General features: G+C 44.8%; 2 protein-coding genes across 4 annotated transcripts in view; one reads left to right on the top strand and one right to left on the bottom strand.

Moving 5' to 3' along the window:
* The window catches only part of trmt13 (tRNA methyltransferase 13), a 47,366-nt gene extending 43,250 nt beyond the window's left edge, over positions 1-4,116 (bottom strand). Inside the window, exon 1 of one of the 2 annotated variants that reach the window (XM_085982482.1) lies at positions 3,707-4,116. In XM_085982482.1, coding sequence (XP_085838608.1) covers positions 3,707-3,859 — 153 coding nt within the window. In that variant the 5' untranslated portion in view covers positions 3,860-4,116. The remainder of the gene's footprint in view (positions 1-3,706) is intronic. The other variant, XM_085982481.1, reaches the window with a different exon arrangement.
* A 62-nt stretch (positions 4,117-4,178) lies between these two features.
* Positions 4,179-20,488, top strand: part of LOC147121913 (spindle assembly abnormal protein 6 homolog) — an 84,673-nt gene continuing 68,363 nt past the window's right edge. The window contains exons 1-5 of one of the 2 annotated variants that reach the window (XM_085982478.1): positions 4,179-4,333; positions 9,413-9,470; positions 11,741-11,820; positions 19,022-19,126; positions 20,122-20,293. In XM_085982478.1, the coding sequence (XP_085838604.1) occupies positions 4,269-4,333; positions 9,413-9,470; positions 11,741-11,820; positions 19,022-19,126; positions 20,122-20,293 (480 nt within the window). In that variant the 5' untranslated portion in view covers positions 4,179-4,268. The remainder of the gene's footprint in view (positions 4,334-9,412; positions 9,471-11,740; positions 11,821-19,021; positions 19,127-20,121; positions 20,294-20,488) is intronic. The other variant, XM_085982479.1, reaches the window with a different exon arrangement.

The following is a 20,488-nucleotide window of genomic DNA, read 5'->3' as shown; positions in this document are numbered from 1 at the left end:
CCCAAGGGTCAGTGCTAGGGCCACTGCTTTTTTTGATATATATAAATAAATGACCTGGATATTGGAATACAGAGTAGAATTTCTAAATTTGCTGATGACACCGAACTTGGGGGTGTGGCAAACAGTGAGGAGGATACTAATCGACTGCAACAGGACATAGAAAGGTTAGCAGAATGGGCAGACGGAATTTAATACAGAGAAGTGTGAGGTGATGCATTTTGGCAGAAGGAATAGGGAAAGGCAATATACACTTAATGGCACAGTTTTAAAGAGTGTGCAGGGACAGAGGGACCTGGGAGTTAATGATCATAGGTCTCTGAAGGTGACAGGACATACTGAGAGAGTGGTTAACAAGGCATATGGGATCTTGCACTTCATAAATAAAGGTATTGAGTACAAAAGTAGAGAAGTTATGCTGAACCTTTATAAAGCACTGGTTAGGCCACAACTGGAGTATAAGAACATAAGAAATAGGAGCAGGAGTAGGCCAATCGGCCCCTCGAGCCTGCTCCGCCATTCAATAAGATCATGGCTGATCTGATCCCAACTGCCAATCCACTATCACAGAACCATCTCCTGAATCTAACAGAATTAGACACACGAAATAGGAGCAGGATCAGGCTACACGGCCCCTGGCCCCGCTCCGCTACCCACAGGGCCATGACCGATCCGAACCTAGACTCATGTCCAAATTCCTGCCCGCTCCCCGTAACCCTTAATTCCCTTTACTTCTAGGAAACTGTCTATTTCTGTTTTAAATTTATGTAATGATGTAGCTTCTACAGCTTTTTGGGGCAGCATATTCCATGGACCTACCACCCTCTGAGTGAAGTAGTTCCTCCTCATCTCAGTTTTGAAAGAGCAGCCCCTTATTCTAAGACTATGCCCCCTAGTTCTAGTTTCACCCATCATCGGGAACATCTTCCCCGCATCCACCCGATCCAACCCCTTCACAATCTTATATGTTTCAATAAGATCGCCTCTCATTCTTCTGAACTCCAACGAGTAGAGTCCCAATCTACTCAACCTCTCCTCATATGTCCATCCCCTCATCCCCGGGATTAACCGAGTGAACCTTCTTTGTACTGACTCGAGAGCAAGTATGTCCTTTCTTAAGTATGGACACCAAAACTGTACGCAGTATTCCAGGTGTGGTCTCACCAATACCTTGTACAACTGAAGCAATACCTCCCTATTTTTATATTCTATCCCCCTAGCAATGAAAGCCAACATTCCATTGGCCTTCTTAATCACTTGCTGCACCTGCATACTAACCTTTTGAGTTTCGTGCACCAGGACCCCCAGATCCCTTTGTACTTCAGTACTTTCCAGTTTCTTGCCATTAAGATAATAACTTGCTCTATGATTTTTCCTGCCAAAGTGCATAACCTCACACTTTCCAGTATTGTATTCCATCTGCCAAATCTCTGCCCACTTACTTAGCCTGTCGATGTCCCCTTGCAGGTTTTTTATGTCCTCCTCACTCACTACTTTCCCTCCCATCTTAGTGTCATCTGCAAACTTTGATATGTTACACTCGGTCCCCTCCTCCAAATCGTTAATATAGATTGTAAAGAGTTGGGGACCCAGCACTGACCCCTGCGGAACACCACTAGTTACTGATTGCCAGTCTGAGAATGAACCATTTATCCCAACTCTCTGCCTTCTGTTAGATAGCCAATCCTCTATCCATGCCAGAATATTACCCCCAATCCCGTGATTTTTTATCTTAAGCAATAATCTTTTGTGTGGCACCTTGTCAAATGCCTTTTGGAAGTCTAAATACACTACGTCCACTGGTTCCCCTTTATCCACCCTATATGTTACTTCCTCAAAGAACTCCAGCAAATTTGTCAAACATGACTTCCCCTTCATAAAACCATGCTGACTTTGTCCTATTAAATTATGATTATCCAAATGTCCTGTTACTGTCTCCTTAATAATGGACTCCAAAATTTTACCTACCACAGATGTTAGGCTAACCGGTCTATAGTTTCCAGCCTTCTGTCTACTGCCCTTTTTAAATAAGGGTGTTACATTAGCAGTTTTCCAGTCTGCCGGGACCTTTGCCGAGTCCAGGGAGTTTTGGAAAATTATTACCAATGCATCCACAATCCCTACCGCCACTTCCCTCAAGACCCTAGGATGTAAGCCATCAGGTCCAGGTGATTTATCCGCCTTGAGTCCCATTATTTTACCGAGTACCACTTCCTTAGTGATTTTGATCGTGTTTAGCTCCTCCCCCACTATAGCCCCCTGTTTGTCCAGTGTTGGGATATTCTTAGTGTCTTCTACTGTAAAGACTGATATAAAATATTCATTCAGTGTTTTTGCCATCTCCATATTTCCCACCATTAATTTCCCGGTCTCATCCTCTAAGGGACCAACATTTACTTTAGCCACCCTTTTTCTTTTTATATAAGTATAAAAACTCTTACTGTTTTTATATTTTTTGCTAATTTACTTTCATAATCTATCTTCCCTTTCTTAATCTTTTTGTTATTTTTTGCTGTCTTTTAAAGTTTTCCCAATCCTCTATCCTCCCACTAGATTTGGCTACCTTATATGCCCTTGTTGCATCCAGTTCTGGTCACCACACTTTAGGAAGGATATGAAGGCTCTTGAGAGGGTGTAGAGATTTACGAGAATGGTTCCGGGGGTGGGGGATCTTAGCTATAAGGACAGGTTGGAGAAGCTGCATTTGTTTTCATTAGAGCAAAGGAGGTTGAGGGGTGATTTGATAGAGGTGTACAAGATTATGACGGGTTTGGATAGGCAAGACGGGGAAAGGTTGTTCCCACTAGTTGATGGTACAAGGACTAGGGGGACACAGATTTAAGGTCTTGGGCAAGAGATACAGGGGGGATGTGAGAAAAAACTTTTTTTTTTACGCAGCGAGTGGTGATGACCTGGAATTCGCTGCTGAGGGAAGTGGTGGAAGCAGAGACACTCAATGTTTTCAAGGGGAGACTGGATAGGCATGTGAGGGAAATAAACTTGCAGGGCTACGGGGATAGAGCGGGGGAATGGGACTGACTGGATTGCTCTACAGAGAGCTGGCACGGACTGGATGGCCTCCTTCTGTGCCGTTATGACTCTATGACTATGATTTAGACTTTGGAATCAAAAAGACGATTTCTAAATTTGCAGACATGAAATTTGGGGGCAAGTCAATATTGAGGAGGACTCCAACAAATTACAAGGGGGACATTAATGAACTTTTAATGATTTGTGTATCTGTAGCCCAAGAACCTTTTGCTCCTCTACCCCATTTAGACTCTTATTTTCCAGAGAGTATGTGGCGTCCTCAATATTCCTACCAAAATGCACCACCTCACACTTATCTATATTGAAATAAATTTGCCAATTACACACACAAGTTTATTAATGTTTATCAATATTTTTAAAAGAGAGTTGGACAGGTACTTGGGGATGAGCAAGTTACAGGATTATGGACAAAAAGCAGGGGTGTGGGGCCAAGCAGGACTACTCTTTCAGAGAGCCAGCACAGACACGACGGGCTGAATGATTCAATTAATGTCTTCTTGTAATTTGTTGCAGTTTTCCTCAGTATTGACTATACCTCCCAACCTAAGGTTGAATAAATTTCTATAGCAATCCTAACGTGCAGGCTCTTTTGAGGCCAGATATTAAAGTGACTACCCAGGACAACTGTCCTCTTAAAATTACTGAGCAGTTGCCATACTTCACTATTTGGTGCTGTATTCGCATGCTCCCCACAGAGACGCTTCCCTTCTGCAACAATCATTTTGCAATATCTCTTCTTCTTTTCCACAAAGTACCCGCATCTTCCTGGCAGAGGCGCCTGGATGCCATTTGCAGCCCTCTCGCCGGTCATGCTGGCACCGAGCGGGGCAGCAACAACGGCGACTGTACTAGGTTGCCCCAGACACGGAGGCCTATGCCGCAGGCTGCCGTTTTCCAGATCGCTCCCCGCGCAGAATTGGTTGGAATGACGAGCGAAATAAGTGTTCTGCCTCGAGAAATGCCAAGCGGTCGCTCAGTACACGACAGGGTGGTTATCGAGCAAGTGAAAGGCAACGCACTTTGTAACCGTCTCGTGTAAACGGTCAACTGGACCAGGCAGCCTGACAGGCTTTACCAAAAACCAGAGACAAAGGTCAAAGGACTGCGCGGCCCCGCCTCCCCCGAACACCAACGGCCATGCGCGAAGCCGCGGCGCCAAGTTTTGAATCTGGAGGACGGCAGCGCGAGCGGCCTAGGTCGCGAGTGGCGATGAACTCAGAATGAGCCGGCAACTCTTCAGCCAGATCGTGCGGGTAGCCGTTAAATGCAAAGACTGCGAGGAGAGGTAAAACGGCCGCTGATTCACCGAGCCGCGGCCCTGTCGAGGGATGTGGGACGTGAGTGAATGTAACCTGGCTGCTGTAGGAAGGCGGCGGCGGCTCGGTGTATGCCGATTGGGGCAGCTGGTGTCGGCGCTGTGCTCTGTTGTGCTGTTTACGTTCTCGATCGCAGATTATTCAGTGTGAGGTTTTATGTTTTTCTTCAAATGAAGCCGCGATGTCTCTTTAAACGTTGCCTGTCCCACTCCCAATGGACTGAGGCTCGTATCCATCCACCCACCCACGCCATTATGGTTTAAAAATGTCGCCTATTTTGATGTACATCACTTTTAAAGTGAACACAGCCACTTGTATTTACATGGGCTTGTGATCAGTCTCATCCTTTTTGATTATAAATCCGGATCCTAACAGTTCCCTGATGTTCACAACTGTGCTTTAAATGGTAATAGTGCCCTGAAGGAGGGTCCGCACTGTTCCCTGATCATAGAAACATTAAAGTTGTTTTCTTGTATGAAAAATCATAGTCTCAATCTCACCACTTCAGGTGGACCAGGTTTCTTGGATGCAGCACTCACCTGCACTGGATCTATTACTTGGCTGTACCCAGTGCTATCTTTCCATCTTTCTGTGTGCCAGTAAGCACTGGGGAAGATTTGTGAGCGATGCTTGGTTACAAGTCTACAGATGGGGAAAGTAGAAGAATTATGTGGTCTAGTGCTAAACACTTCCTTGCAATTGTTTAAGGAACAGTATTGGCAGAAGTTCTCCACGCAAGACTGCAGTCTGCTCTTTGCTGAGGAGACTTTGAAGGGAAAGAAAATGAAATTAAAAGAAATACACACTTCCTTGATATCTGAGGTAACATTTTGGGAAAGATCCACATTCAGTCTGCTGTCAGCTCATCTGGGGTTAATGCTCCTGGATCGCTATACAATGAACTCTGCTGGAAGAGAGTGTGTATGTTTGTATGTGGCTTTAGTTACACTGTATGCACACACACAAGTACTGAAATGTTATCTCAGTAAGGGATGCAAGTCCATTTGGAGGGGAGGGAATAAGTGAAAAGAAAATTTAAGAAAAAATACGGAAGAAGCTCGGACTATTGAAGCAGCACACTTCATTGCATACTATTGTGTTATGTAACCTGGTGCACGTAATTCAAGTTGCTATCACTTTTAAAATAGCTGTCATCACTCCCCTTCTCAAAAACACAGGCAAGCAGTCTGACAACACGGAGATAGTGGTGGGATCGAGAGAGTTGCTGGAGAGGTAGAGCTGGGTGTCTTCAGCGTACATGTGGAACCTAGAGGAGTATAGAAAGTGCAGGGGTGTGTTATGTCTGACATTGGTGATAGGTACTCGATTGCCTTGGCCTGAGCACATGGAGTTTGATAGTGCTGTTATTGTTGTATTGTGTCTGACATTGGATATAGGTATTCGATTGCTTTTGCCTGGGAGAGTGTGTTTGGATCAGCCATTAAAAGCAACATGAACTGAGCTCTGCATACGGCCTCTGGATTATCTTTGCAAATGCAACATTTGGCGACGAGGATGGCTGAAATCTCTCTTCCACCACCTCCTCCCTTCCTTGCACTACCCGGTGAGCCCCCGATCCCATGGGTTCGCTGGTTACAGTCCTTTGAAACATACCTCATTGCTCTTGGACTAGAAAATGTGAGTACAGCACGGAAAAAGGCACTGTTATCCCATTGCTTGGGAGCGGAGGGCCAGCGTGTTCTTGGGACATTATGCACAGCAGACTCAATTCAAACATATGATGAGGCTGTGGCTCTGTTAAGCACACACTTCTCTGCCCACAAAGTGCCCTTCTGCGGCGATTCATTTTTAGACAGCGTCACCAACCCCCTGGCGAGTCTGTGCATCAATACGTGGCTAATTTGAGGGGGTTAGCTAGCTCGTGCAAGTTCAGTGCACTACAAGACGAGATGGTGCGTGATCAACTAATAGAGCACACCAACAGCGTGAGAGTGCGTGAAAGACTGTTACTCGAGTCCGACGATCTGTCGTTGTCACAGGCAGTCAACATTGCCTTTCAAGTGGAGTCTGCAGCCGAATGTGCAGCGAAACTAGCACACACACCCAGTGACAGCACCCTCGGCCCCGACAGCTCTGACACGGTAATGCTCGCGCGACGGCAGCAACGCGCACTACTGCAGCAACAGTGTGGAAACTGCAGATCTCGTTCACATGCTACCAGAGAGCAAAAGGATAACTAAAGTAAGAGTAGGGCCTATTAGGGACCATAAAAGTAACCTGTGTGTGGAAGCGGAAGACATGGGTATGGTTCTTAATGAATACTTTGCTTCTGTTTTCACAAAAGAGAGGGACGATGCAGACATTGCAATCAGGGAGGAGGAGTGAAAGATTAGATGAAATAAACATAGTGAAAGAGGAAGTAGTAATGGGTTTAGCATCTTTGAAAGTGGATAAATCCTCAGGCCCAGATGAAATGTATCCCAGACTGTTAAGAGAAGTAAGAGAGGAAATAGCAGAGGCTCTGACTATCATTTTCCAATCCTCTCTGGCTACAGGTGTGGTGCTAGAGGACTGGAGGACAGCTAACGTGGTACCCGTTGTTTAAAAAGGGCGAAAAGGATAGACTGAGTAATTACAGGCCAGTCAGCCTAACCTCGGTGGTGGGAAAATTATTAGAAAAAATTCTGAGGGACAGGATAAATCTTCATTTAGAAAGACACGGATTAATCAAGGACAGTCAGCATGGATTTGTTAAGGGAAGGTCGTGTCTGTCTAACTTGATTGAATTTTTTGAGGAGGTAACAAGGCGGGTCAATGAGGGTAGTGTGTTTCATGTAGTCTATATGGATTTTAGCAAGGCTTTTGATAAAGTCCCGCATGGCAGACTACGAAAGTAAAAGCCCATGGGATCCAAGGCAAAGTGGCAAGTTGGATCCAAAATTGGCTCAGAGGCAGGAAATAAAGGGTAATGGTTGAAGGGTGTTTTTGTGACTGGAAGGCTGTTTCCAGTGGCGTTCTGCAGGGCTCAGTACTGGGTCCTTTGCTTTTTGTGGTATATATCAATGATTTGGACTTGAATGTAGGAGGTATGATTAAGAAGTTTGCAGCTGATATAAAAATTGGCCGTGTGGTTGATAATGAAGAAGAAAACTGCAGAAAGATATCAATGGACTGGTCAGGTGGGCAGAACAGTGGCAAATGGTATTCAATCTGGAGAAGTGTGAGGTAATGCATTTGGGGAGGGCTAACAAGGCGAGGAAATACACTATAAATGGTAGGACACTGAGAAGTGCAGAAGATCAGAGGGATCTTGGAGTGCATGTCCACAGATCCCTGAAGGTAGCAGGACAGGTAGATAAGGTGGTTAAGAAGGCATACGGCATACTTGCCTTTATTAGCCGAGGCATAGAATATAAGAGCAGGGAGGTTATGCTTGAACTGTATAAAACACTAGTTAGGCCGCAGCTAGAATACTGCATGCAGTTCTGGTCACTTCATTACAGGAAAGATGTGATTGCACTAGAGGGGGTGCAGAGGAGATTTATGAAGATGTTGCCTGGCCTGGGGAATTTTAGCTATGAGGAAAGATTGGATAGGCTAGGGTTTGTTTTCTTTGGAACAGAGGAACTGAGGGGGGACCTAATTGAGGTGTATAAAGTTATGAGGGGCCTAGATGGAGTGGATAGGAAGGACCTATTTCCCTTAGCAGAAGGGTCAATAACCAGGGGGCATAGATTTAAAGTAATTGGGTAAGAGGTTTAGAGGTGATTTGAGGAGACATTTTTTCACCCAGAGGGTGGTTGGGGTTATTTCTTTCAATAACAGCCATCAATAAAGATTCTGTGCGCAAATTGGCTGTAAAGCACTTTGAGACGTCCGGTGGTCGTGAAAGGCACTATATAAATGTAAGTTTTTTTAATCAAATATATCATGGACTAAGCACATTGAGGAATAGACTTCTCAGTTCGAGGAGATGAAAAACAGAATGCCCACCACCAATCCCAGGGACACCTTGGGTGAGGACTGGGATCTATGCACATCTTGCATCAAAATTTTAGAAAAGGAATTGAAACCCTCAAAAACCCAAGAAGGGGCAATTAAAGAGAGAACATACACATTCAGACTGGGCAATCCTCCAAGGCCCATCAGTTTCAGTGGAGAGTGGAGCCAATTAGCATGATGCCAAGGATGACCTGTTGGAATTCATGGACAATAGGAGGCCAGCAGGGAGGCTATTGGAGTAGTCAAGGCAACTATAAGAGTTTCAGCACTGGAGGGCCTGAGATGGAGCAGAGGTGGGCAATATTGCAGAGGTGAAGTAAGCAGTTAGTAATGGATGGTATGTAGGGTTTAATGTTCAGGTGAGGGTTGAACAGGACCCAAAAGTTTTCATCTGTCTGATTCAGCCTGAGATGGTGGCTGGGGAGTGGGTTAGAGTCAGTGGCAAAGATACAGAGATTGTGGCATAAGTCTTGCTAATCTTGAGTGGGAAGAAGTTATGACTCATTCAAGACTTGATGCCAGACAACCAGTCTGACAGCACAGAGGCAGTCGAGGGGTCACCAGTGATGGTGGAGTGATAGAACTGGATGTCATCAGTGTATGTGTGAAAGCTGGTCCCAAGTCTGGATGCTGTTGCTAAGGAGTTGCATGTAGATAAGGAGACGATGTGGCAAAAGATAGCTCGTTAGGGGACTCCGAAGGTGGGAGAGGAAAGAGAAGCAAATGTTGGAGATGCACTGGCGACGATCGAATAGTTGGGAATGAAAACATGCAATGGAAGCCTCATAGAGGTGGACGATGGAGGGGAGGCTTTGGAGGAGGATGGCTTCCTGCTGCTTGTCCATCCGAGACCATCTATCACTCCAGGTCCCATTAATGAGCCTGGTAAATCATCAACAATGCCCTGATGTAATATGGCATGCCTAGCTCAGGTATCAGATTACTAAGTCTGCTACAGAATTGGTTTCAATCTTCCGTCACCAAGCATGTCATCATGGAGGCACCTTGACCCCAAAAAGACTCAATCTTCCCCAAAAAGGAGGGCTTTTTGCATTTGGTTACATTTTTAAAAAATTTATTTGCAGGAGAACAAGTATTCGAGTAACTGTTGAGCTGCATTGTGCTAATCCCATTTATAAAAAGGTCAGTGGTTTTTTTCATATTTTAAAAACAAAAATTGATTTTCTTGTGCATTTAAAAAGTCTTAGTATATACTTAAGATCTGTGATGTTGCTTCAATTACTGCAGTTTGCTGTCTAAGCGTACATGCCATAAGATTTGCTATCTGGTAAGAACATAATAAATAGGAGCAGGAGTGAGCCATTCACCACTTCAAGCCTGCTCCACCATTTAGTAAGATCATGGCTGCTCTTTTACCTCAACTCCACCTATCCCCATATCTCTTGATTCCCTTAGTATCCAAAAATCTATCAATCTCTGTCTTGAATATATTCAACGACTGAGCATCCACAGAATTCCAAAGATTCACAACCCTTCGAGTGAAGAAATTTCTCGTCATCTCAGTCCTCAATGGCCGACCCCTTAATCTGATACTGTAACCCCTAGTTCCAAACTCCCCAGACAGATAAAATACCCTCCTAGCATCCACCCTGTCGAGCAACAATTTTATATGTTTCAATGAGATTACCTCTGACTCATCTAAACTCGGGAATATAGGCCTAGTCTACTCAATCTCTTCTCGTAGGACAATCCCCTCATTCCAGGAATTAGTCTAGTGAACCTTCGTTGCACTGTCTCTAAGGCAAGTATATCCTTTCTTAGGTAAAGAGACCAAAACTGTACACAGTACTCCAGGTGTGGTCTCACCAAGGCCCTGTATAATTGTAGTAAGACTTCTTTATGCTTATAATCCAATCCCTTTGTAATAAAGGCTAACATACCATTTGCTTTCCTAATTGCTTGCTGTACCTGCATGTTAACTTTCTGTGATTCGTGTACAAGGACACCCAGGCCCCTCTGAATGCCCCTCTACACATTTCCCAATCTCTCACCATTTAAAAAATATTCTGCTTGTCTATTTTTTCTACCAAAGTGGATAACTTCACACTTCCCCACATTATATTCCATTAGCTATGTTCTTGCTCACTCACTTAACCTGTCTATATCCCCTTGCAGGCTCTTTGCATCCTCCTCACAGCTTACTTTCCCACCTAACTATATCATCAGCAAACTTGGAAAAATTACACTCGGTCCCCTCTTCCAAATCATTGATAGAGGTTGTAAATAGCTGAGGCCCAAGCACTCATCCTTGCAATACCCCACTAGTTACAGCCTGCCAACCTGAAAATGACACGTTAATTCTTACTCTCTGTTTTCTGTCCGTTAACCAATCCTCAATCCATGCTATTTTACCCCCAATCCCATGAGCCCTAATTTTGTGTAATAATCTCTTGTGTGGCACCTTATCCAGTGCTTTAAAAAAAATCTAAATACACTATATCCACTGGTTTTCCCCCCCACCCCACCCCCAATCTACCCTGCTAGTTACAACCTCAATAAACTCTAACAGATATGTCAAACACGATTTCCTTTTCATAAATCCGTGTTGATTCTGTCCAATCATGTTATGATTTTCTAAGTGCTCTGTTACCACGCCCTTAATAATAGATTCTAGCATTTTCCCTACTATTGATGTCAGGCTAACTGGTCTGTAGTTCCCCGTTTTTTCTCTTTCCCCCCTTTCTTAAATAGTGGTGCTACCTTCCAATCGGCGGGAACCGTTCTAGAATCTATGGAATTTTGGAAGATGACAACCAATGCATCCACTATCTCTGTACCCACCTCTTTCAAAACCTTAGGATGTAGGCCATCAGGTCCAGGGGATTTATCGGCTTTCAGTCCCATTAACTTCTCCAGTACTATTTCTTTTACTAATACTAATTTCTTTCAGTTCCTCATTCTCGCTAGACCCTTGGTTCTCTACTATTTCCGGGAGGTTTTTTGCGTCTTCTTTCGTGAAGATGGACACAAAGTATTTGTTTAATTTCTCTGCCATTTCCTTATTCCCTGGCATGTATGAACCATACTTAAGCAGGAAGAGTATTAGAGTGATAAGAGGCCAACAATTTGAGAATTGTTATTATTGAAATACTGTTTGTATTGTTGTGGGTAACTGCAAATTAAAAAAACCAATTGGCCCAGGCAGGTAGTCACTTCACTTCCCTGAAGCTGCTTGCAGTCTAAGGTTTAAATTTCCTAATACTGTAGATTTAAAAAGTGACTTTAAAAATATTTGTGGTGGGTGGAGGACTTGCCTGGAAAGTACAAGGGTATTTATGATCAGATTTGTACTAGTGGAATTAAGTAAGTAAATTTTGCCAGTTTAGTGTACTAATTGTACTGTTAGCACTTCTAAGCAGTAAAACAACTTCAGCAAATGTTTTTAATTGCAGGATTTGATAGTTCGGTTAACAGACGATATAGATCCATTTTTTCTTTATAACTTGATAATTACAGAAGATGATTTTCAGAGGTAAGCAATAGTTTGATACATATTTACTATATTTAGTGATGCTCTTATTTTGATATAGTGCAGTTTGTTTAAAGGTTACGTTTTCCAGCTTGACTATACTCAAACGCCAAGAAAAGCATTCTGCACAAATTACAATGAGCTATGAGGGAGCACTTTCTCACTTGTTCAGACTCCAGATAGAAATAAGAATTGCTGTTAATCGTGGCACAAAGTCACATAGGAACACTTGGGCTAGAAATTCATGTGGTTTGTGCCACACATTAGCGCCAGATGGCGCTAACACGCCGTTGACAGCTGATGCTGGTTCCAGCGCCGCATGCCATATCGATATATCGATGCAGCCGGTAGCGCTGCCGGTAAGCTCGATTGCAGGGACCTTGCCATCATGGAGATCAGGACGTCAGTGAGTGCGCAACGCTCACTGGACGTCCGATCTCCAACATTGGATTTAGCCACTTACCTTAACAGTAGCGCAGAACAACAACAGGGAGAGCTGGCGTCTCCCAGCAGGAAGCAGGCTGCAGCAGCGATATTTAAAGGCACCATCCCCAATCAGCTGTACCTGACAGGGCTTTGCAGTTTCAGTGCCTGTTTGCTACTTCCTGCAACTGAAACAGCTCTCTCTAGTTATTTCAAGTTTTTTTGGTGGCAGGGAATGTTGATTCAAATGTAGAAGTCACTCATTATTTGTTAAATGCTTCTGCTCACAACATTTCCTCACAGTCATGGGGGCTGCGGGATTACCTCAGGAAGAGGACGAGGAGGAGGAACAGGAGGGAGGGCGGAGGCCTTCTGGACGGGCTGTCTGTGACTGGCTCACCAGACTCCGATTCACATGAATGAAACCCCAGATCCCCGTAGCTCACCACATCCCCATCATACAATCCTTGTCTCAAGGCGTACCACAGCATCCTCCTGGGCAAAAAGGTGAAATGCGAGAGACCACAAAATATTCCAAACGCACTTAATAAATTTATCTATAAACATTTCACACGTATGATATGAATTCTAATAACTAATGACCCTTGTGCCTGCCATGGTTGAATAGCTGTCATTGTGTGCAAGGTGTGCGATGTGGGTGTGAGTGTTGCTAAGTAGAAATTGTTGGTGAGGGAGTGCTGGGGTGTGGTATATTGAGCAGTGTGTGAAGCTTGTGGTACAGATTGTGGTATGTAGCATTTGTTGAAGCCTTCACTCACCCATACCATCCGTGTGAGGTCGTTCAACTTCTTCCTGCACTGGGTTTGAGTCTTGGGGACCACAGTGCTGCCTGTGACATGATGTGCCACCTTCCACATAGTCTGGCAGATTTGTGGTGAGGGCCTCCTGCCAGTTAGCGGGTACAGGACCGCCTACCTTCTCTCCACCGCTAAAACCAATGCCTCCAAAGTTTCATCAGAAAACCTCTGGGCTCTCTCCCTGGGGCGGCGATCTGCCATCAGGATTTGTAAATAAGTGCTCCTTCTCCTTCTTATGGTTGTTGAGGCAGCTGCACACCCAAAAATGCTGAGAATGAGGTGCTGCAGCATCAATGAACCTCCCCTTTAAGTAGTGACAGAAGGCGGTGGCAATCAATACTTCAGTTTAGACTACACCCGATATTGATCCACCTTTTCAGTGTAACGCCAATGAGCTTGGGTTTTTAGACAAGAATCATGGCTACAATCATTTTAATGAGGAGTGAGGACGAATTTTCTGTGCCGTCTAGACGATTTTCACCTGGTGTTACTTAACCATTTTTAGTCTGAACACTGCCCATTTTGTGGCTGTAATGAATTTCTAGCCCACTGTCTCTCTCTAAAACCTTACACTCTGTGCTGCTGTTTAGATATCTTAATTTACTCTTTTGTATAGAAGGCCTTATTTTGAATCACATTCATAATTCTTTTTCTCCTGCAGCCTCGACTGTTTACTGTTTTTGGTATCTCCATGTGTTGTAAAACAGTGTAATTTGCAATGTATAGTTCTTAGTACCATGAATGTTGGAAAAGTTGTGTTGTGTATTTTGAATGTGTATTAGAATTGTCCCACATGGGATACCGTAGTGGTGATGTGCAATGAACTATGGGAAATGTAGTGCATTGAGTGAAGAAGCACATTGTAAATAAAATGGCCGTTAACTAAACTCTCCACCCCGGAGTCCTTCTTAATAATTGTTATATAGGTAAGGGTATAAAACCCCTTGAGACACAACAAAACTGGCGACGAGGACGACGGACTTGCACATCACTTTGCACTGGAATCGGCGATGTTTAAAATAAGAAGTTCCTGTCTTTTAATGGCGCGCCCGCAGTTTAGTGCTGATGCAATCCCCTCGTAAAGGTGGCGGTTCGTGTGTTACACAAATAAGACGGGGAGAGTAACGATACAGTGAAACGAAGTGGAGGAAAAGGACTGTAAAAATAAAAAAAAGAAAACAAAATGGCTATGCTAACTGGAGCGTTTGGACCATTTGATGAAACGGCGGAGCAATGGAGTGCTTATACAGAGCGTTTCGGATTTTTCGTGACTGCAAATGGCCTTAAAGATGACGTGAAAGTGGCGACGTTCCTCAGTGTGATCGGAGCAAAAACATTTGGCTTGTTACGGAGTTTGATGCACCCGGATAAGCCCGGCGCTACGACATATGATCAGATTGTGGAAGTTTTGGAAACACATTTCGCACCCAAGCCGTTGCTGATTGCCGAGAGGTTCAGGTTTCACAAACAAAACCAAGGGGAGGGTGAGTCTACAGCCGAATATGTTGCAGTGCTAAAGAAGCTAACTGAGCATTGTGAGTTTGGTGAAACTCTAAATGACACCGTCCGTGATAGGTTTGTGTGTGGATTAAGATGTGAAGCAACACAGAAGCGCTTGCTCATGACTGACAAACTGACGCTTAAATCAGCAGTGGAGCTCGCTGTGTCTATGGAGTTAGCAGCTAAAGATGCACAGCTGTTGGGGGCTGCAACAAGAGTGCACAGGGTAGCAGCTACACCGGATAAGCATGCAAGGGGCGCCAGAGAGTGTTACAGATGTGGAAGGTCAGGTCATCAGCCATCTGACTGCTGGTGTAAAGACCTGACCTGTCGGAAATGTGAAAAGAAAGGACACATTGAACGTGTGTGTAAAGGGCAAAGCAAACAATCCTACAGAGAGAGACACAAAAACAAACAAGGAAACACATCCAGCTGGCGTTCTAAAAAGAAAAACCTACACATGGTGAAACAAGAACAGGAAGACAGTGACACAGACTCTGATGGGGAGCTGAATCTCCATGTGTTAACGGCGAATGGAGGCTCATCAGGCTATGGAGTTACTCCACTACTAGAGGGAATACCGGTCAAAATGGAGCTGGATACGGGGGCCACTGTCTCCTTGATTTCAGAGAAGCTATTCAAAGAAAAACTGAACCACCTATCACTGACGCCGGCCAAGCTCATCTTAAAGACCTACACTAGGGAAACAGTCCCAATGCTGGGTAAGACGGAGGTCAAGGTGGAGCTTAATGGACAAATTGTGATGCTGCCAGTTTACGTGGTCAAGGGTGACTATCCATCCCTGATGGGCAGGCCATGCTTGGAGAAAATTAATCTGGATTGGAAAAAAGTGAATGCGGTGTCAGTCGAAGAGGCGGGGCTAGCGGCAGTGTTGACAAAGCATGCGGTTGTCTTTGATGGAGAATTGGAGAGTATGAAGGGGATTACGGTCAAACTCAAGGTGAAGCCTGACAGCCAGCCACGATTCCTGAAGGCCAGGAACGTTCCCTACGCCCTCAGACCAAAGGTGGAGGCTGACCTGGAGCGTCTGGTCAAGATAGGGGTCCTGGTGCCGGTTTCGCACAGTGAGTGGGCCACGCCCATGGTACCAGTGATGAAGAGTGACGGCGCGGTTCGCTTATGTGGAGATTTCAAAGTAACAGTGAATCCTGTGCTCTCAGCTGAACAGTACCCCCTCCCCATCATTGAAGATCTTTTCGCGGGTCTAGCAGGTGGTCAGAAGTTTAGCAAGGTTGATCTATGCCAAGCCTACTTGCAGATGCATGTAGAAGAGGACTCACAGAAGTACCTCACCATCACCACCCACAAGGGCCTCTACAGGTACTGCCGCCTACCCTTTGGTATAACGTCAGCACCAGCATTGTTTCAGCGGGCTATGGATCAGATCTTAAGCGGCATTCCAGGGGTACAATGTTATCTCGACGATATCCTTGTCACAGGAAAGGACGACAACGAGTATCTGCAGAACCTGACGAAGACACTGGGAAGACTTGAAGAATATGGCTTACGCGTTCGCAAGGACAAATGCGAATTTTTCAAGCCATCAGTGGAGTACCTAGGCCATGTCATCGACGCGGACGGCCTACACACAGCACCGTCGAAAGTGAAAGCCATTGCCGACGCTCCTGCACCTACAAATGTCGGCCAGCTGCGGTCGTTCTTAGGTCTCCTGAACTATTACGGAAAGTTTATTCCACAGCTGGCATCACTGTTGAAGCCATTACATGAGTTGCTGTGTCAGGGCAAGGCCTGGGCGTGGACGAAGGAGTGTGAAGTTGCATTCGAGGAAGCCAAAGCAGCTTTGACTGACCCCAGAGTGTTGACGCACTTTGACCCGTCGTTGCAGATTCAGCTGGCCTGTGATGCGTCGCCTTATGGCGTCGGCGCGGTCGTCTCCCACATCTTTCCCTCAGGCGAAGAGAAGCCGATTGCATTCGCGTCAAGGTCCCTGAGCAAGGCAGAGGTGAAATACCCACAGATCGAAAAAGAGGCTTTGGGCATCATCTTTGGAATCAAAAAGTTCCATCACTACTTGTTCGGAAGGAAATTCACCTTGCTGACGGATCATCGTCCTCTGACATCGATCTTTGGCCCACACACAGGAATACCCTCCCTGGCAGCGTGCAGGATGCAGCGCTGGGCGCTGATGTTAAGCGCTGCACAATTACAACATCAAATACCGGAGGTCAGCAGCACATGGCAATGCGGACGGATTGTCAAGACTTCCGCTGCCTGTGCCCTCTGAAGGCTGTGAGCAGAAGATTTTCTACTTTGACATGGTGAGCAATGCCCCTGTCACGGCCCGGCAGGTCAAGAAAGAGACCAGAGTGGACCCTACGCTATCCAAGGTGCTGGATCGGGTGATGCGAGGAGACGGATCACGGGTGTCAGACGCACCACCTGAGCTCCTACCTTACCTGTCAAGAGGGAAGGAGTTGTCTGTCACGTCAGGATGCCTCCTTTGGGGCATGCGAGTGATCATACCACCAAAGCTGCGGAAACATGTCCTCAATGAGCTGCACTCAGGACATTGTGGTGTTGTCCGGATGAAGGAGCTGGCACGAAGCTGGATCATGAAATTGAAGTTGAAGCGAAATCGTGCCCATCATGCGAGACAACCAGGGATACGCCAAGAGCAGCGCCACTGCATCCATGGGAATGGCCGGCGACACCGTGGCAACGGATCCATCTGGACTTCGCGGGACCAGTGGAAGGAGCGATGTTCCTGGTCGCGGTGGACTCCCATTCCAAATGGCCGGAGGTTGCAGCAATGTCCACTACCACTACGGAGAAAACCATCGAGACTCTGAGAGAGATGTTCGGGCGATTTGGTCTGCCGGAGCAGATCGTAACCGACAATGGAACACAGTTCACATCCCAGGAGATGGAGGAGTTCCTCAAGAACAATGGAATCCAGCACACGTTCTCCGCGCCTTATCATCCATCCACGAATGGATTGGCGGAGAGATTTGTCAGAACGCTGAAACGGGCGCTGAAAGCGGCAAGAAGTGATGCTCCTCTAAAGCAGCGCTTGAATGCTTTCTTGCTGAAATACCGAAACACGCCTCATGCTACGACTGGAGCATCTCCTGCTTACCTACTCATGGGAAGTCAGCTATGGACACGCCTTGACCTGCTGAGGCCAATGTCCACAGAAGCAGTGGTGCACGCCAATCAGCAGGATCAAGTCAGCAGACGAGCTCAGAGGTCCAAAGAACGATACTTTGTGGTGGGGGGCAAAGTCCTCGCGCGTAACTACACCACCCCGGAGCGGTGGGTCCCAGCTACGGTCATTCAAAAGACGGGCCCCGTTTCATACCGAGTCCGCACCGGAGACGACCGAACATGGAGACGGCATGTAGACCAGTTACTGCCAAGACAGTCGCCACAGGTAACCCAAGAAACAGAGGATCAAGGACCTGCTGGGGGCTCCAGCAGGGACTGGTCGTCCGACCCTGAGATGGTGGCACCATCCACTCTTGTGCCATCGAAGGAGGAAGCCATGCCTGCAAGGTCACGGGAGAGCCAGCCAGAGCCTGCTCCTGAGACTAGGCGTTACCCCCAAAGAGAAAGGCAGCCTCCAGAGCGCCTTAGTTACAGTTAGTGCTAACCGGTGTGCATGGGGCAGAATAATCCCCAGGGTTAGCGGAGTGTAGAGGCAGTCTACCCTCTCTTCCAAAGTTATAGTCATTTTCAGTTATTCTGTTTTGTGGACATTCTAGTTTAAGGGGGAGGAAATATGTTGTGTATTTTGAATGTGTATTAGAATTGTCCCACATGGGATACCGTAGTGGTGATGTGCAATGCACTATGGGAAATGTAGTGCATTGAGTGAAGAAGCACCTTGTAAATAAAATGGCCATTAACTAAACTCTCCACCCCGAAGTCCTTCTTAATTGTTATATAGGTAAGGGTATAAAACCCCTTGAGACACAACAAGTTGTCTTGGCTGATGATCTTTTTTATTAGCACCTCAATATTTGACTGCAATTCAATCAACCTAACATTGGCTAATGCCAGCTCCTAGTTTCATGATGTGTACCAAATGCCATGAAATGTTCCCAGTGATATGCCCATGATACATGCCTGCATTGCCTTCCAATAGTGCTCAAACCAGAATTGTGAAGCCTGTTTAAAACTCAGCAAAAGTGTTGGGTATTACTTTCCTATCCATAAGATATTTTTCCAGCAAACAAGAACATCCAAGCTCAGTTCTTCTAACTGCAAAGAGAACTTGCATAGCATTTATTTGAAGAAATACATCTGTATATTTCAGGTCAGAAAAAATAATGATTTAGGTCATGTAATTGTAAGAAATAGCAGATTAATTCTTTTAGATTGTTGAAGATTTATGACTGTTGTATATATTTGAGCTAACTGTTAAATGTATTCTGCAAAATTTAATTGATAACAATTGTGATTTTTCATGTCTCCATTCATAGCTTAAAACATCAGCAGGGGCTCTTAATAGATTTTTCTGCATTCCCACAAAAATTTATAGACCTTCTACAGCAGTGTATCCAAGAGCAGAGCAAAGATGTTCCGAGGTGATTTGAAATGTGCAGTATATTTACTATTTTGCTTGTATTGTGTAAATATATATAGATGCAATGTTTGACTATGTGTTTTTTCAAAGAATAAGAGATTGATGTTGCAATATAAATTCATTTAATACCAGAATTAGTCTGAAAGAACATTCACAAGCAATACAATGTGTAAAATACATATTTTTAAGAATGTGTGCGTTAAGATGGTGAAAGACAGAACTTATGTTAACAAACAGAAAGAAGGTAAAAGAGTAAGTGTAACATTAAGAATAACTATAATGAACCATACCATGAATATGTATAACCAAAACATAAGATGAAGCAAAATAAAGGTATCTTCAATAAGCAAATAGGAAGGGGAGGAAACCACATATATGTCGCTGTGACTCCAATCAGAAATCTGGTCAAACCCACTAGTGTTGCAAATAGACGCAGCTTTTAGATATTCCTAACACTGCTTACAAAAGGAATGTAGATGAAACCTGAGGGAGAACACCATCTTTGGCAATGTTCGTCCAGTACACCCTGCAACTGTCTGCCAGAGTTTAGCAGTAAATAACCGAAGCCTTAATAGTCAGCTATTTCATAGAGTCCAATGGGAGGCCAAGCAGCAATGATTAGAACTTCATGATGTCTGTAATACATTTAAAAAGTCCAATATGTTCAGACTATTTGGCAAGACCAAAAAACATGGAGTAGTGTACCCACATTCCTGCTAGCAGCCCCTCAGCTATCAAGGATCTTGAGCTAATCCTGTTGTCAGCAACTACAGATTATCGCCTTAAAGGCTATTGCACGGGTATCCTTCAACTAAGTTCTGTCTTCAGATCGCTTCCTCGGGTCTGAGAGAAGTTTTTTAAATTTTGTTTCATTTACTTTGAGCATCATTAACAATCCAGAGTTACTGAGGTGTAATGTATTGGAACTATATCTGAATGTTCTTTTTGTAAATTAAATTTATGCAAATATAGTATAAACACTTGTGTGTCTTCCAGATTCCTGCTGCAGTTAGTTTCTTCAGCACCAGTATTTGACTATACACCTGCCTACCTAAATGTGGTGGAGACCAATGCTTTCAAACACTTGAATCACCTTTCCCTAAAATTACTACATGGAACAGATGTGGAAATAAAGAAATACTTAGCTACCTGTTTAAAATGTATAAAGGTAAGATGTTTTGTATGTGCTCATACTAAGAAATGCACATTTTTCACAAAGGTAAGTACAAATGAGGGAGGTCATCTGGCCATCATAGCTTATCCTTCCATGGAGCTTCATCACAACATCTAACTGCTTTCTGAATTATTTCAGAGTTTTTGCCTCCACTACCGGAAGACTTTTCCAGGTATTCATCATCGTTTG

The sequence above is a fragment of the Somniosus microcephalus genome, chromosome 3, assembly GCF_052327205.1.
Source record: "Somniosus microcephalus isolate GS21.2 chromosome 3, FLI_Smic_1.0, whole genome shotgun sequence".
Lineage (NCBI taxonomy): Eukaryota > Metazoa > Chordata > Chondrichthyes > Squaliformes > Somniosidae > Somniosus > Somniosus microcephalus.
Note: the sequence above shows the minus strand (reverse complement) of the source record. Positions and strands in the feature narration are given on the sequence as shown.